The sequence below is a fragment of the Lethenteron reissneri genome, chromosome 60, assembly GCF_015708825.2.
Source record: "Lethenteron reissneri isolate LAM-NWPU_2019-01 chromosome 60, ASM1570882v1, whole genome shotgun sequence".
Classification (NCBI taxonomy): domain Eukaryota; kingdom Metazoa; phylum Chordata; class Hyperoartia; order Petromyzontiformes; family Petromyzontidae; genus Lethenteron; species Lethenteron reissneri.
This window is the reverse complement of record NC_083838.1, coordinates 5,707,711-5,723,691: the sequence shown is the minus strand read 5'-3', so window position 1 is coordinate 5,723,691 and position 15,981 is coordinate 5,707,711. Positions and strand designations below refer to the sequence as shown.

The window sequence follows — 15,981 nt, the reverse complement described above, 5'->3', positions numbered from 1 at the left end:
GGGGTGATGGACCAAGTCACTTTCCCCCCCCGCCGACCCAAACAGGATATGAACGCGCAACCTTTCAGTTGCGAGCCGCTCGCTCTGCCTCCGAGCGACCTGGCCAATGATGAACTCGGGGGCATTATTGCCGTTATTATAATGATGATGTGTGTGGAAGAGCAGGTTGGTTTGAAGCGCGGTGTATTCAACAACAAATTAGCTCCCTCATGGTGAACCAAGTGAAGAAATTGCTGCGATGTGACTGCCGATGATTGCCCTTGTTTTTCCCGACCATTACTTTGCGTTGATTGTGCGATGTCGCGTAGGTTCTTGTTGAGGTGTTCTGGGCGCCCCACTCACACTTGGAAGCCATAGGGCAGAGAGGCAGAGACGCTGCTGCGCTTGGTACCAAAGCGACAGGGGTGGGGGGGTAGTGAGAGTGGTGGGCAGTGGTGGGCGACATTGCTCGCTCGCTCGAGTAGGCCGTGGTGCTCGCGAAGGCTGGGGCTCGCGCCCTTGCGGGCGGTCGTGCGTGCTGTGTCCACGTCGCCCCTTGGCGCTGACCTTGGGACGTAAACCGATGTGCGCGCGTGTGCAGTCAATGTGGCCTAATCTGTCAACCGTTCTCCGTGCGCCGCGCCACTTGGCGCCATGTAGACTGTTATCCAGGTTCGAGTTTGGCACCGCACGGCCGTGTGGCAGCATTTTATTTTTGTCATTTTCTCGCATCTCCGCTGAGCCACGGAGGGGTTTGTTCTGGGTCGCCATGTGTGATTTGTAAACGCTGAGTGGCGGGGCAGTGGGTTCGCGTAACAGCTGTGTCGATTCTCTTTTTAATCTCTGGCTTTCGGCGCTGCCGGTTTTGGCGCACAGCGCCGTGCGGGTGGCGGCCCTGCTGCTGACGGTGTCGTGTTTATCTCTTCTCTGCAGTTGTTGAGAGAATTTCTTTAGGTTGGCTGGCAGCGTCAGCCAGCAAAGGAGCATTCCTCCCCGTCGCACGCCCCCCGTGCTCTCGTGGCCTCGTGCTCTCGCAGGTAAGTGGCGCAAGCACAGCTCCCACGGACGCCAGCTCCATACACCGCGCAGAACTCGCCGCGCGCGCATCCACGGGGCTTCCAAAATCGGCAGCTACCTGCCGCGGTTTGTGCCCAGGCACCGGCGCAAGGAGAGACCAAGGGTTCGGTCGCACTCGTGCGCCACGCCGGCGTTAGTAGTAGGTGCTCGCCGAGGGCGCTTGCCGCGTCGGCGGTCGTGGCCTGGTGAGACGGTTCTTGTGCGAGACTGTGGCTGTGATCCATCGCATGGATCAAAAAGATGCCATACACCGCGGTAAATACATCTCAGAATAAGAATCTGTATTTGTACACCTAGGCTGCGCATTGCGTGCTGTCCCTTATGCATTTTAAGAGCTCGCTCTCGGTGACAAAACTGCTGTTACATTCTAGAGTGCCATAATGATACATTTGACCGAGCTTTCAAGCCTATTTTATCATGAATCAAGCTAAACACTTGTGTTGGACGGACTGGGACACCGCATAGCTACATATCTACAAGATAGGAGCTGATGTTTGATTTCTGGGTTCCAGTTGACAATATGAAGTGCGGCATGTCAGTTGGGGCCTTCCACAGTGTTGTCTCTACGCAATGATTTCACGTCAGGATTTTGAATGTCAGGTTGCTGGTAGGTCGGTCATCCAGCTAAGATGATATTCAATGGAGCATATTTATGTGCATTTATTTAAGTCTGTTGCTTAGAAAAGCCTCACTGACTCTTTTTCAGGAGGGTCATTGCGAAGGTTTTTCACACTAGGAGTCGATGTTGCCGATGTGTAATCCCTGTTGAGTGACTGGCAGGTAATTGTTCAGCATTGGGATGTTTTGGCCAAACACGGTTGCATTATTTGTTGTTTTTTTAAGCTATGGGAGGAAAAACCGGAGACCCATGCGGAACGGGAAGAGAACACAGAAACTCCACACGGAATGACACTTGAGTCAGGATTCAAACAGGTCCTTCTTGCTGTAATGCGCAAGTTTTAGTACTTGCCCCACCTTGGCACCCATATGTTTGGCAGAGTAAAACTCATGGTCTTAGCTCGGTCAGTTGACCCGTACCTCCGGTGAAAACGGTTGGCTACGTACGGTGCGAAAGAAGTTAAGCACACATACATTGACAGCAACATTTTGAGCAGAGCCTAGGCAGATGTCTCCCAGTGTTCGGCTTTCCCCCTCAATTTAAGGAATTCAACAAATGCCCTTCATGAGGAGGGGTCTATGTTGGTTGTGTGTTGGTATTGCACCGGTGCGGGTTTGAGCATGTGATGTCCTGTGCCTGGGTTTTTCCCTTCCCCTCACTACAGCTGTACACTGCTAAACTGCCTGTAGCAAAGCATTGCCTTGTCCACCACTTCATCTGTTCGAAGATCTTCCTTGCCTGTCCGTTTGTCACTGGTCCCGGTGTCTTTAACAACCGGAATTGGTGCCCGAGTGCTTATGGGCGTTGGTCCTGCCCATCCCATTGAGGCCGATGTTTACACGAAAGATGTGTGGGTTCTGTTTGAATTCACGTTGCGTTGTTTAAATCGTTGGGTGGGCGGAGGCTTTCCAAGAGCGCCGTAGCTTTGTCGCCGAGCTCCTTGTACATGTTTTGTCTTCGGCTCGGATGAGGTGCTCCTTGAACAAGATGGCGCTGTAGTCTCTTTCTCTCTATTTAGCTGGTGCCTTAGATGCTCCTCATTCTTAATAATATTTTTTTCGAGTGATGCGACACCGGCTGTCTATCTCCCCGAAGGAATATTTTCAACGTTGCCGGGTTTGGGCTGTACGTGCGCCGCGGGAGCTTTCTAGAAAATTGCGTTGGGTCCCGTCACGAGTCGTGAACTTGCAAAGGAAATGCCGCCGCCGCCGCTGCTGCTGCGCTGTCTGTAGATCGTGATAACAGTCGGCGGGTGCCCATTTGAAACAGGCCACCAGTGCCAGACAGCACTTGACAGCGTGCGCCTGTATGAGTTCTTGCGGTTAAAGCTCTCGCTGTGGAGGGGGATCATTTTGGTTTATGACATTCCACAGGCCTCCAGTAGTTCCAACATAACTCTTTATTGCTGTCATTTGATATCTACGTTTAAGTGAAACGTTATTTTACTGGCAGAGATGCGATAAAAAAATATTATTGGCAAGTCGGAGCCTTCTCATTGCTTGGGATGCGATGCCAGGATCATTGACGCCAGTGCGGTTTGTTAAGTCAGTTTATCATGTAGGCTTTCACGACCAATATTCATAATAAAGGTTTTTGGGTTGGGTCGCCTAAGTATAACCCTCCACCACCCGACACAGCCAGTAAGGTTTGTCGTGTAAACAAAACGTGCCACTTGGTTACTATTTCAGCCCACCATTGTGTTGGAGAGTAAGTCAACAACATTCACAATTTAAATATGACGTTTTGCTGGTAATTACATCAAGCATCATCGGGCGATTTGTTCAGTGTTGAGCTTTAAACTGTTGCCATTTACACCTTTAATTATAGTTCATTGTCACATCAGTGTTTAACCAGACATTTCTGAGAGGGTGAGAGATGATAAAACCTTGAATTGAATCGTGATGAATAACGGGTGATGGACATGGTCTAGCGGTAGCACCGCCACCCACTTGATGCAGAGGTTCACGGTTCAACTCCGGGCCGCCCTAATTAACGCCGCAGTGAGCGTATTAACCGTAATAACACTGCTCCACGCCATCTTGTATCACACTTGACGTTAAAGATCACTTCTGGATTTGAAGCATTCGTGACTGCAAGGATTCATACTCTTAGTTCTTTCGGTAAAGTCACGTAGGTAAAAAATTTAATTAAAATTAATAAAAAATAATCATGAAGTTTCGGAGGCGACACAAGCTTCCGTCTTCAGGTGAAACTGTCACAGCAAAAAATCTGTACAGAAAATCTGTAAAAAAAAAAATCTGTACAGAAAATCTGTACAGATTTTTTGCTGTGACAGTTTCACCTGAAGACGGAAGCTTGTGTTGCCTCCGAAACTTCGTGATTTTTTTTTTATTAATTTTAATTTCATTTTTTACCTACGTGACTTTACCGTAAGAACTAAGAGTATGTTGAAGATCACGTGATGTTATTAGCAATGGGAGGCCAATGTGTTTCCGGATTCTTGGTCCAAATGAGCTCAAATATGGAAGTATGCTTAGCATCATCGTGAAAACTTTGCGTGAGCATCCTAAAAATGAGTCGGTGAGGCTTCCACCGGGTTAACAAGGGTAACAATAATGAACGATAATTATAATAAGACGTGTGCATACCTGTCAACCCATACGGTTTAGTTTTCAGGTCCATACAGCGTACAACCGTTAGTGATGGGACTTTGTAGGAGATGAACGTTGAGATTAATAAGGGGTACGGGGTGACCAATAAGGTCACAATTGGTCTGTAATAAGGTAGGGCACTGATAAAGGCTTGACAGGTATGTATAGTAGTGTATAGTGTAGTGTATAGTGTAGTGTATAGGATGAACGTTGATGTTTATAAGGAGTACGGGGTGACCAATAAGGTCTGAATTGGTCTGTAATAAGGTAGGGCACTGATAAAGGCTTGACAGGTATGTATAGTAGTGTATAGTGTAGTGTATAGTGTAGTGTATAGGATGAACGTTGATGTTTATAAGGAGTACGGGGTGACCAATAAGGTCTGAATTGGTCTGTAATAAGGTAGGAATTATGCTCTTTTTTTCGGTAATGTCACGTAGGTGAAAACAATAAAATGAAAATAAAAGAACTAAATTAAATCACGACGTTTCGGAAGCAACACAAGCATCCGTCCTCAGGTGTGACTGCTCCAGCAAAATGACTGTAGCGTACATTAACACCTGATGACGGATGCTTGTGTTGCTTCCGAAACGTCGTGATTTCATTTAGTTGTTTTATTTTGTTTTCACCTTCGTGACTTTACCGAAAAAACCAACGAGTATGGATCCTTGTAGTCACGAAAACTTAAAATCTAGAAGGTAGGAATTGATAACGGATTGACGAGTATGGGCAGATGCACCAGCTGTGCCTCCATGGCCATTCATCCCCACATTCACCAACCCGCAATGAATAGGGTGAAGAAGTCTGGTTGACAGCTATGCGTTTGGGATGACGTGTTTGACGGAGTACAAGCTGCCGTTTACCTCCACGGCTGTTTATTCGCCATGCGCCTTTATTCGAGGTGTTTAGGCGAAAGTGCATGTTACTGCGAGGCAGCCGCTGCTGCTTCTGGCTCTGCCTCTGTGTAATGGGGAGGGTGGATGTGTGATGTAAAATGAACTTTTCTCGCACCGTGCGAATCCGTGACGTGTGCTGTCCTCCCATTACAGTGGAGCTCTGCTTGCTAGCAGAGCGCATTCTACCGGCTTCCCGTGGTGTTGACAAAGCTGGGATCAGCGCCGTGCGTCTGCTTTAAGCCTCGGTGGTGGCCACATCCCGCACGTAGGGGGTGGAGATGTCATCATTATTATTGTTGCGCTCATTTACCCTGGAAAGCCTCGCTGAGTCTCGTGACTCTTTTGTCAAGAGGGTCCTGCCAAGTTTTGGCAGTCGAGAGGCGGTGTTTGCTTTGTTATTCAAATAGAGTACATTTCCCGGCACGCTACGGACCGCCACTTGGCGAAAGACGTCACAGGATCTTGAATGTTCACTGTATGAAGCGGGTAATCTCTCCAGTATTGATCCGGTGAGACTACTGCATTTGAACCCTGAACCTCTGACAGGTGCTAATCGGCTGCTGCTAGCCACGTCACCGCCCAGAAGAAGGGGCCCAGCATAACGTAGAAGCCCAACACTTCTTGATACAAAACACACATTTCTCCCGTTTACCCCGAATCCTTAATCCGGGTGTGGGAATCAATACAAATCTACACGGACTCTGCAATATCGCCGCTGGTCATTCACACCCTCCACGGCGATTCCTCATCTCCTGGGTCACCAATCCTTTCTGTCCACCTTGTGTGGTGGTCTTTTCCTCGGCTTTGATCCACTTGCTTTCTCCTGCAGGACTCTCGCGGGCATCGCTGTTATTCGCCATTCTCAATCGGTGGCCCAGTCAACTTAGTCTACTTGCCTCCAGCCGTCGCTGAAGCCTGCGTTCACGAGCCATACGTACTGTCTCGCGCAATGCGCAAAGTGTAAAATTCAAGTTGAAGTTGTCTTTGCGGTAGCGTGCAAGTCAACATTTAACAACTCGCCATGCTCATCATGATCACTGGCTAAAAGCAGCCGGTTGTTTTGGGCAAAGGACCTTCTTGAGAGTGAGTCTCCTCCTGCTGTGACTTTTGTGACTTGGCAAGAACGCATCGGAACGAGCAGTGTCCTTTTAAAGAACAAGACTTTTTGTCCGCCACGAGGCCGTGTTGAAGATGTTACAAAGGTGGTGGTGGCACGTTTATTTGAACTCGTGCATTATTGTGTTGTGTTCTGTAATGTAATCGCATTGTATCGCTGTGCAGAAAGTACTGCATGCTGACATTTCGCGAAACGCATTTCGCATGCGGTGCTGCCTTGTAATGAAGTGAAAAAGGTTTACAGCGTCGAATCATCGGTGGAACTGCTGAATGTTGCTTCGCTCGGTGCCGGTGTGACACAAATTTCTCATTGTGCAGAGTTGCGCCGTGAGGCCGTGTGCTGGATTTGCCGTGCCGCGTGTACGGTTTTTGCAAGAACACTTAGTAATGTTACGAATTACTTATTTATCCAGGAGAGCCATGCTGAGCAGTAGGACTCTTTCAGGCGGGTCCTGTATTGTTTTTTTTAAATGTTTTTCAGTCCGTTAATGCATGTTTACATATGGGAGGAACAGGTGCACCTGGAGAAAACCCACACCCGCCAATTAGGGCAGCACTCAATCTCCGTACAGATGGAAACAGTCCTACTTGCTGTGCTGCCTTCTGCTGGTTGAGCCAGGATATGGCACCTCCTCGACGCCCTCGGAAAGAGTTTCACAGCGACGTGTGTGCGATGATCCCCACCGACCCTTGCCACAGTTCACATGCATAGCCGCCACCGCCTGGCTGACGAACAACGGCAGTGTTGCCACAGTGGTTGTTCACGAGTCCCGCATGTTTACATGAGAGGCACATGGTCGATGCCACTGCACACCCTCCAGCGGGGAGAGGGGGGGGGGTGTGCCAATCAGCAGGAGCGATGGCGCCTTCTCGGCGAATTGTCACGCGAATTAAAGGTGCCTCCTTAAGCACGGCGACGGTCAACGCTGACCACAGCCGACTCGTATGTTGTGCCGCGCGTTTCAGTGTCGGTGTGAAAAAAGGTGCTTCGTAGCTCATCGGATTTCTCCAGGGTGAATCATATTCTGATAAAGGTTGCGATCGTTCCCGTATCACCGCGCGTGGTGGGAGCGACGCCGGCAGGCCTCGCCCGTCTCTCACCCCCTCCACCCCCCACCACCAAGCGCTTCCTCCACCGCCGCTTACGTGCGTGGTGCGTGCGTGTGTCGTTCTTGCCGCTGCAGGTGTGCGAGTCGACTGGCAGGCCGGGCGGGCGCGCGAGAGACAGAGCGCCATGGCGGTGGTGATTCGCCTTCAGGGCTTGCCCATGGTGGCCGGCACGATGGACATCCGCCAGTTCTTCTCGGGGCTCAGCATCCCGGACGGCGGTGTGCACATCGTGGGCGGCGAGCAGGGCGAGGCCTTCATCATGTTCGCCACGGACGAGGACGCGCGCCTCGGCATGATGCGCAACGGCGGCTCCATCAAGACCTCCAAGATCTCGCTGCTGCTCAGCAGCAAGAGCGAGATGCAGAATGTGATCGAGCAGAGTCGGCGCCGATACGAAGTGGGCAGCTCGGTGGGGGGTAGTGACCCAGGTCCCGGCGGCGGACGGCCCGTCGGTGGTGGTGGCGGCGGTGGTGGCGGTGGCGGCGGCGGCGGCGGTGGGGGGGTCGGGGGGGGCGGGGGGGGCGTGGGAGGAGGGATGCCCCGCGTCGGCACGATGACGCCTCCGCAGTCCGTTATGGGCTCTGCCATGCCCCCCCCGGGGGTTGGGGTCGGAGGGGGCCCCCCTCCCCCAATGACGGACAAAGCAGTGAACCCCAGCATGCCAGGGGGTGTTATGGGTGCCAACATGCCGCCCCCTAACCAGTCGCCTTTCTCGGCCCCGTCAGGTTTCAATGTTCCCCCCCCTCCGCTACCCCCTGGGCCCCCGTTTCCCCCCGCCCCCTTCATGCCCTCTCTCCCTCCCCCCATGTCGAACAGGCCCCCACCCCCCATGTCCAGCGGCCCCCCTCCCATGCCCCCCATGGCCCCCCTGGGGGGCGACGGCATTAGCCGCAAAGTGAACGGCTCCGGCATGGCTACGGGCGGCTCCGGGATGTCAAGTGGCACCGGCGGTACCGGCTACGGCTTGGGTTCATCGTCAGGTTCCGGCTATGGCATGGGGTCATCATCGTCGGGTTCTGGCTATGGCATGGGGTCATCGTCGTCATCTTCCGGCTACGGCTTTGGGTCATCAGGTTCCGGCTACGGCTTAGGTTCAGCATCAAGTTCCGGATATGGCACGGGGTCCTCCTCGGGCTCCGGTTACGGTGCTAGTGGCTCGGGCGGCAGCTCCGGGTTCAACATGGGTGGTGGCCCGCTATCGCTGGGAGCCATGCCCATGAGTGGCACCGGGGGTACGGACGGCCAGGGCTCGCGCTACGGGGATGGGCCCAGTAAAGGCTTTGGGATGTCAGGAGGCAGCACCGGTTACGCGGGGGGAGGACTCTACGGGTCCTCGGGTTTCTCCCACTCCGGCGCTGGTGGTTCCTCCGGCTCATCCGGTAGTGGCTACAGCAAGAGCTCTAGCTTCAGCGGAGGAGCCTCTGGCGGTGGCTCCATGGGCTACGGCAGCTCTGGCCTCAGCGGGTCGTCCATGGGCTTTAGCAGCTCTGGGCAAAATGACCCCAACCTGAATCTTGGTTCTGGCAGTTCCAGCAGTAATCGCAGTCATTCGGGTATGGGTCCTGGCGGTCCTGGTCTGGGTTCCAGTATGGGTCCTGGCATGGGCCTTGGTGGTTCTGGTTTAGGACCGAGTGGACCATCTATGGGTTCCAGTATGGGCCCAGGTGGTCCTGGTATGAGTTCCAATATGGGTTCCAGCATGGGTTCTGGTAGTCATGGCATGGGCCTTGGTGGTTCTAGTATGGGTCCTGGTGGTCATGGGGTGGGCCACAGTGGTTCCAATTTGCGTCCTGGTGGTTCTGATATGAACTTTGGTGGTACAAATACAGGTCCTAGTGGCTCTATGAACCTCGGTGGTTCCAGTACAGGTCCTGGTGGTCCTGGTATGGGTTCTGGTATGGGTTCTGGTATGGGTTCCAGTATGGGTTCTGGTATGGGTTCTGGTGGTACTAGCATGGGATCCAGTTTGGGTTCTGGTGGTCCTGGTCTGAGCCTTGGTTCTTCTGGTTTGGGTCCAGGTATGCGACCTGGCATGGGTCTTAGTGATTCTGGAATGGGGCGGAGTGGGTCTAGTATGGATCGTAGTTTTTCTGGAATGGGCCCTGGTGGTCTGAGTATGGGTCCTGGTGGACCTGGTATGGGTTCTAGTATGGGCCCCGGCGGTTCCAGCATGGGCCCTGGCGGTTCCAATATGGGTCCTGGTGGTTCCAATATGGGTCCAGGTGGGTCCAATATGGGTCCAGGTGGGTCCAATATGGGCCCTGGTCGTTCCAGCATGGGTCCTAGTGGATCCAATATGGGTCTTAGTGGTTCCAATATGGGCCCTGGTGGTTCCAATATGGGTCCTGGTGGTTCCAATGTGGGTCCAGGTGGGTCCAATATGGGCCCTGGTGGTTCCAATATGGGTCCTGGTGGTTCCAATATGGGTCCTGGTGGTTCCAATATGGGCCCTGGTGGTTCCAATATGGGTCCTGGTGGTTCCAATATGGGTCCTGGTGGATCAAATATGGGTCCTGGTGGTTCCAATATGGGCCCTGGTGGTTCCAATATGGGCCCTGGTGGTTCAAATATGGGCCCTGGTCGTTCCAGCATGGGTCCTGGTGGTTCCAATATGGGTCCAGGTGGATCCAATATGGGTCTTAGTGGTTCCAATATGGGCCCTGGTGGTTCCAATATGGGTCCAGGTGGATCCAATATGGGTCCTGGTGGTTCCAATATGGGCCCTGGTGGTTCCAATATGGGTCCTGGTGGGTCCAATATGGGTCCTGGTGGTTCCAATATGGGTCCTGGTGGTTCCAATATGGGTCCTGGTGGGTCCGGCATGGGCCCTGGTGGGTCCAATATGGGTCCTGGTGGTTCCAATATGGGTCCTGGTGGTTCCAATATGGGCCCTGGTGGTTCCAATATGGGCCCTGGTGGTTCCAATATGGGTCCTGGTGGGTCCAATATGGGTCCTGGTGGTTCCAATATGGGCTCTGGTGGTTCCGGCATGGGCTCTGGTGGGTCCGGCATGGGGCCTGGTGGTTCCGGCATGGGTCCTGGTGGTCCCGGCATGAGCCGTAGTGGTTCCAGTTTTGGTCCTGGTGGCTCAGGTTTGGGTTCTGGCTTACCCAGCATGAGTCGGAGTGGACCGCCCGGCTTAAATCAAGGTGGCTCAAATATGGGTTATAGTGGATTTAACATAGACACCAGTGACAAGGGTCTACGAGGTTCGAGCATGGGATTCGGTAACTCTCCTTCGAGTAGTGGTCTTAGTTTAGGCCACGGTGGCTCTCCTTCCACTGGTGGGTCCAGCATGGGTTTTGGAAGTTCCTCTTTGGGCAGTGGCAGTTCGATGAGTCAGGGTGGACCCAGCAGGAATTACAATTCCAGCTCGACCCCGAGCGGCCCGGGCTTGGGTCAAGGCATCTCCGGCATGGGCTTCTCTAGTTCTCTTAGCAGCGGCCCTGGTATGGGACAGAGGCTTCCTCCGATGGGTGGCCCGGCTGTTAGTGGCGGTGGCGGTGCAGGCTTCGGTGGCTCCGTGCAGAACACAGGCCCTAGTATGGGATTCCACGCTTCTTCTATGGGCAGTCCGAGCAGTGGGCTGGGCAGCTCCGGTCATTCTGGAGGCAGGTCGGCTTCGAATCACGGCGGAAGCGGCCGCGTGTCTCGCTTTGAGGACAACTTGCCGAGCCCCGTCGGGGGATTCCCCGGCCCGGGGCGAGGTCCTGGATCGGCACCGTCCCTCCTAAGGCCCGGCCTGGAGCCGCCGCCCGTCAGGGGCCTTCCTTCCACCGGTGTTTCTGGCTCTTTGCTCGGCCAGCCCATGCCTCCCGGCGCTGCGGGGGCGCTGTTTGGCGATCCGCGTTTCGCCGGCCCAGGCCCGGCCTACGGCTGTGGAGAGCAGGGGTCCTCCGGCTTCCCTTTCTCGGCCAGAGGTGGCCAAGGAGGTGGCGCCAGTTTGTCGAGCTTGTCAGACGGTGGCCGCGGCAGCAGATTAATGTCCGGCAACGACGGGGTGGGCACGCTGAGCCCCTTGCCTCCGATAAATGCGGACGACCTTTACGTGCGTCTCGTGGGGCTGCCCTTCTGGGTCACCAGGCAGCACGTGCTCGACTTCTTTGCGGGGCTGGCGGTGGACGGCGTCGTGCTTGGGCACGACGGGGACTCGTTCCGCTCCACGGGAGACGGCTTCGTCAAGTTCCACCGCACGCGCGACGCAATCGAGGGCATGAAGCGGCACCAGCAGCGCATGGTGAACAAGCCCGTGGAGGTGCACCCGGCGACCGAGCGCGAGTGGCTGTGCGCCGCCAAGAACTTCGGCGGGCCCGAGCCGCCGCAGAAGGAGGCGCAGACGGGAGCGCCGGCCCCGCTGCTGCACCTGCCGATGGGCCGCGAGCTCAAGCGCCCGTGCTCGCGGTCGCCGTCCCACTCCCCCAAGAAGGGGCGCTCACGCTCCCCGTGCAGGGATCGCTCCCCCTCGCCCAATGAGCACGAGCTCTGCGTGCAGATCCGAGGCTTCCCCTTGAACGCCGACAAGTTCACGGTGCTCAAGTTCCTCGGCCGGCAGGAGATTCGGGAAGAGAGCCTCATCCTGGTGCCTGAGGGCGGCACGGTGAAGGCGTGCGTGGAGTGCAAATCGGACTACGACATGCGCTCTATCTTGCGTCGCGACAAGTCCTACGTGGGCAACAATTTCCTGACCGTGCGGCCCATCCAGAAGTGGTTCCTTGAGAGGCTCCACGGGGAGAAGATGAAAGAGAAGGGCGGTGGTGGTGGCGGTGGTGGCGGCGGCGGCGGTGGCGGCGGTGGCGAACGCCTAGAGCCCAAGAAGCCCGAGCCGGTCCCTAGCGAGACCAGCATGTGCTACTACCTGCACCTGAGCAATATCCCTTGCAGCGCCACCAAAGACGACCTGATGTGTTTCTTCAAAGGGCACGATCTGTCGGATGAGGGCATTCAGATTCTGCGCGACAAGAACGGAGAGACCATTGGGCAGGCCATGCTGCAGTTCCGCAGCATGGAGGCAGCCGGCAAGGCCACAACTCTCAACCGCAGCCTGATTGGGGGCCGGGAGGCCATCATCAGGGTGGTGAGCCATGCCGAGATGCTGGCCTTAAAGGCAAACCCTGGCACGGAGGGGAAGGCGACAGGGCCGGAAAAGCAGCAGGAGGGTCAGGGCCCCGACAGAAAGCCCGGGGCAGCTGCCGCTGTCGGACCCGGGGGATTCCCAGACAGAGGATTTTTCCCAGGGGGCCCCAGACCCCCTATGACTGGGCCCCCTCCATTCTGCGGCCCTAATTTCCGGGGTCCTCCTCCTCCGCTCCCTCCCTTCATGTCAAGACCTCCTCTTTTCCCACCCGGCGATAGTGCGGGTGTATTTGGCAAAAACTTTGGCGGGCCACTCGGCGGGGGTGGTAGCGGTGGAGGCGGCGGTGGGGGCGGCGGTGGTGGTGGCGGCGGCGGCGGCAACAGCGGCAGTAATGTGAACTTATCGGAAGGCTTTGCTGGCAGTCACGGGGGAGCCCCGTTCTGCAAGGCGAGCCAGGATGCGGGGCCGCCAGATAGGCCCAGTGGCCCTGGCATGGGTGGGGTCCCCCAGCCTCGTGGCATCGTGAGACTCAAAAACCTGCCGCGCGTCGTGAACCAGAGCGAGATCCTGGACTTCTTCTATGGCTACCGCGTGATCCCCGAATCGGTGAACATGCAGGTGCCGGGAAGCGCTCTCGTCTCCTTTGAAACGACCGGTGAGGCCATGGCAGCCGTGAAGGAGTTGAACGAGCGGCCGATTGGCGTGCGCAAGGTGCGGCTCTGTCTGGTGTAGTCGGCGTCTCCGTCCCACCGTCGCCACCCGGCAGTAGGGGCAGTAGGGGCAGCAGGGGCGTACGAGGTGTCGCCACGGCAACCGTCAAAGCAATTGCTTGTCCCCCCCCCCCCCCCGCGGAATGGAAGTGGGGGAAGCCTGCCGTTCACCGTGGGGTTAATGAATTCTGCCTGCGTTCCACGCGTAATAATAACATAGGTTTGCAATTATGATGAGCATAGTCCCATAGGTCGAGGTGAGCGATGCGGGATTTGTAAGCATGGAGTCTTGAGTCTTTTTCTTTTCTCCTTGTATTTCTGAGAGCTGCCGAGTGTGTGCTTTTGGCCATGTTGGGCGCTCGTGCTGATTGATGGCCGCAGCGTTTGGGGCTCAGGTGGTCTCCAGTGTAGCCAGAACCGACTGGCAGAATAGTGCCGGCGAGGTAGCGGAGCGATGTGTGCAGAGCGAGGGCGTGTTTGGACCCGAGTCCACGGTGCTGGCACCACCGTACCCTGTGTGTGTCCCCCCTCCCCTTTGCCCTCTTCTCCCCCCACCCCCCCCCCACCCTGTGTCACGTCTCACCTCCTCACGGGTATAATTTAGGCCGTTTTGTATGTATGTATGTTGAACTTCTTTCGCGCCGTACGTAGCCAGCCGTGCTCAGCGGAGGTGCGGGGAATTGAAGGTGCGGAGGAATCGGAGGTTCTCTTCGCACAGCTGTGAGTGGAGGTTGTGTGTGTGTGTGTGCATTGAAAAGTGCAGTGTGAATGCCTTGTGGTCTGCCATGAGGCCTGGTCATTGGATCATCTTGCGAAAGTCTTAATGTGGATGAACACAGATGTCCTTGGCGTTTTATATGAATCTGCAGTTTGCTTCTGACGGTTTTCGAGTGTCGACGTCGGAACGGATCATGACGTGTTGCCATGTGTGAGGTGGCCCTGCAGCGGACGTGCGTGTGTACGTGCGTGTGTACGTGCATGTGTACGTGCGTGTGAGTGCGTGCGTTGGGCAAAGACAGAGCGGCAGTGGTGGAGCGATAGTGTAGTGGTTCGCGCGCTGCGCTACGAACCCAGTGACCCGAGTTCAATTCCCGCTCACGGCCAACACGAGTGACGATTATCTCAACCGGTCCTGGGTCTCACCTAGGTCGACTCGGCCTCAAATGACTACCTGTTGCGGTATGTAAGATCATCGCCACTGGAGAGACAAAGGCGGGCGTGGTGGTGGTGGTGTGGACTCCCACTCGTTGTACCGTGCCGGCTTTCATAGGAGCTCGCTAACAGCACTTGCCCCAACAGTCCGTTCAGGCTGTCAGGGGGGTGGGGGACTGTCTTTGTGCTGGGAAGAGTTTCCGTACGAGCCCTAACCGCCGTGGTGATCGGGAAGGCGCTGCCGCCGTGGCCACAGCCGGCGATCTGCGATGACGCGTCGAGCCTCCCTCCGTGTGATGTCACTGTGTTCACATCCTGCGCGCGTCGAGCGAACGCGACGGGTGGCGGCGCGCCACGACGAACGATGATCAAGTGAAAGACGTCCTGCGCGTTTGAATTGTCGCGCCCTTGTGGAATGTGAATCGTGTGAGTTTTGACACACCAAATTATGCGTACTGCCCCCCCCCCCCCCCCCCCCCCATGAGCGTTTGTTACAGGTTGCGCGTATGTTGTGTGGCCGACTGTGCGACCGCGCGCCATTTACGAGTTGTCGAACGCTGTCGCCCCCCCCCCCCCCCCGGTCTGGTTGACGAGTGGTGATGATGCCAATTGCTGTCCGTGTTGACCTACGGGCAGCTTGACACTACAAGGCTCTCGTTTCTCGCCGTGTTTTGACGATGTTTTTCTTTCTCTCTAATTTAAACTGTGTAATCGTTTCCCTTTCGTTGATTATTTTGTTGTTGTCGAGTTTTTGTACTTCTCTGCGTTTTTATTTCCCCAGCTCGCGTGTGTGTGTGCGTGCGTGCTCGCGTTTTGGACACTGTATTCCCGTCTCTGCCAGTGATGATGAGGGATTTGTTGTGCGTCATCGTCCCAGCGGCAAACGTGGGGGACATGAAGCCCTCCATAACCTCATGTTTTGCCCCCCCCCCCTTTGACACCTTGCCTGACCAGACGAGTTCTTTGCTGGGGGAACCCAACCCTTATTGTAGCATTGGGAGAGATGTTAAACGAGTGTACGTTTTAACAGCGGATAGTATTTACAAGGATTTAGAAGGTGCGGTTGTGTTTTTTTTATTTCATTGTCGCGTAAGAGACGCGTGCCGCTGGAGGGTTTGTGAGTGACGGCTGGGGGGGGAGGAGGGGGGGGGGGATGTGATGCGGAGTCTTCCTCTCATGGCAAAGGCGCGACGGCAAATTCACCGCGACCGCACCGGTGAACGTTGACCAACCAGCTCCGTTCCACGTGGCTCTTACTGAAGTGAGCTTAACTGTGTGCATTTTTTTTTTACTTGTACATGATTGCATAAAGTCTGTATTAAAAGAGGAAAAAAAAAATACACCCCCCTAAACTAATAATAAAAGGCTTTGCTGTGCTCTCCCTGCTGACGGGTGCCTGGGTTTGCTTGTGCGGCGTCGACGCACGGGCCCCACCGCTTCGGCCGGGGCCTGAGGCCGAGGGCTGTGTGCGAGGTTTCCCTCTGTGGAGCCCTCGGTGAGGGCTGTCCCGTGGGCGTCCTGCGGCGTGGGCGTCTACCGTGAGCTTGCGTCGAGCGTGTGTCGAGCGTGAGCATGCGTCCTGCGTGTGCGTCATGCGTGGGCCAGCGTCCTGCGTGCGAGAGTATCCTACGCGAGG

The 15,981-nt window shown here is 55.4% G+C and overlaps 1 protein-coding gene across 1 annotated transcript; it reads left to right on the top strand.

The window, feature by feature from the left end:
* The first annotated feature begins 465 nt into the window (after positions 1-465).
* LOC133358037 (uncharacterized PE-PGRS family protein PE_PGRS54-like) lies at positions 466-15,726 on the top strand. Its single transcript, XM_061576312.1, has 2 exons — positions 466-1,016; positions 7,484-15,726. The coding sequence occupies exon 2, from the start codon at positions 7,534-7,536 to the stop codon at positions 13,213-13,215; it is 5,682 nt and encodes a 1,893-aa protein (XP_061432296.1). The 5' UTR covers positions 466-1,016; positions 7,484-7,533; the 3' UTR covers positions 13,216-15,726.
* Positions 15,727-15,981: the final 255 nt, after the last annotated feature.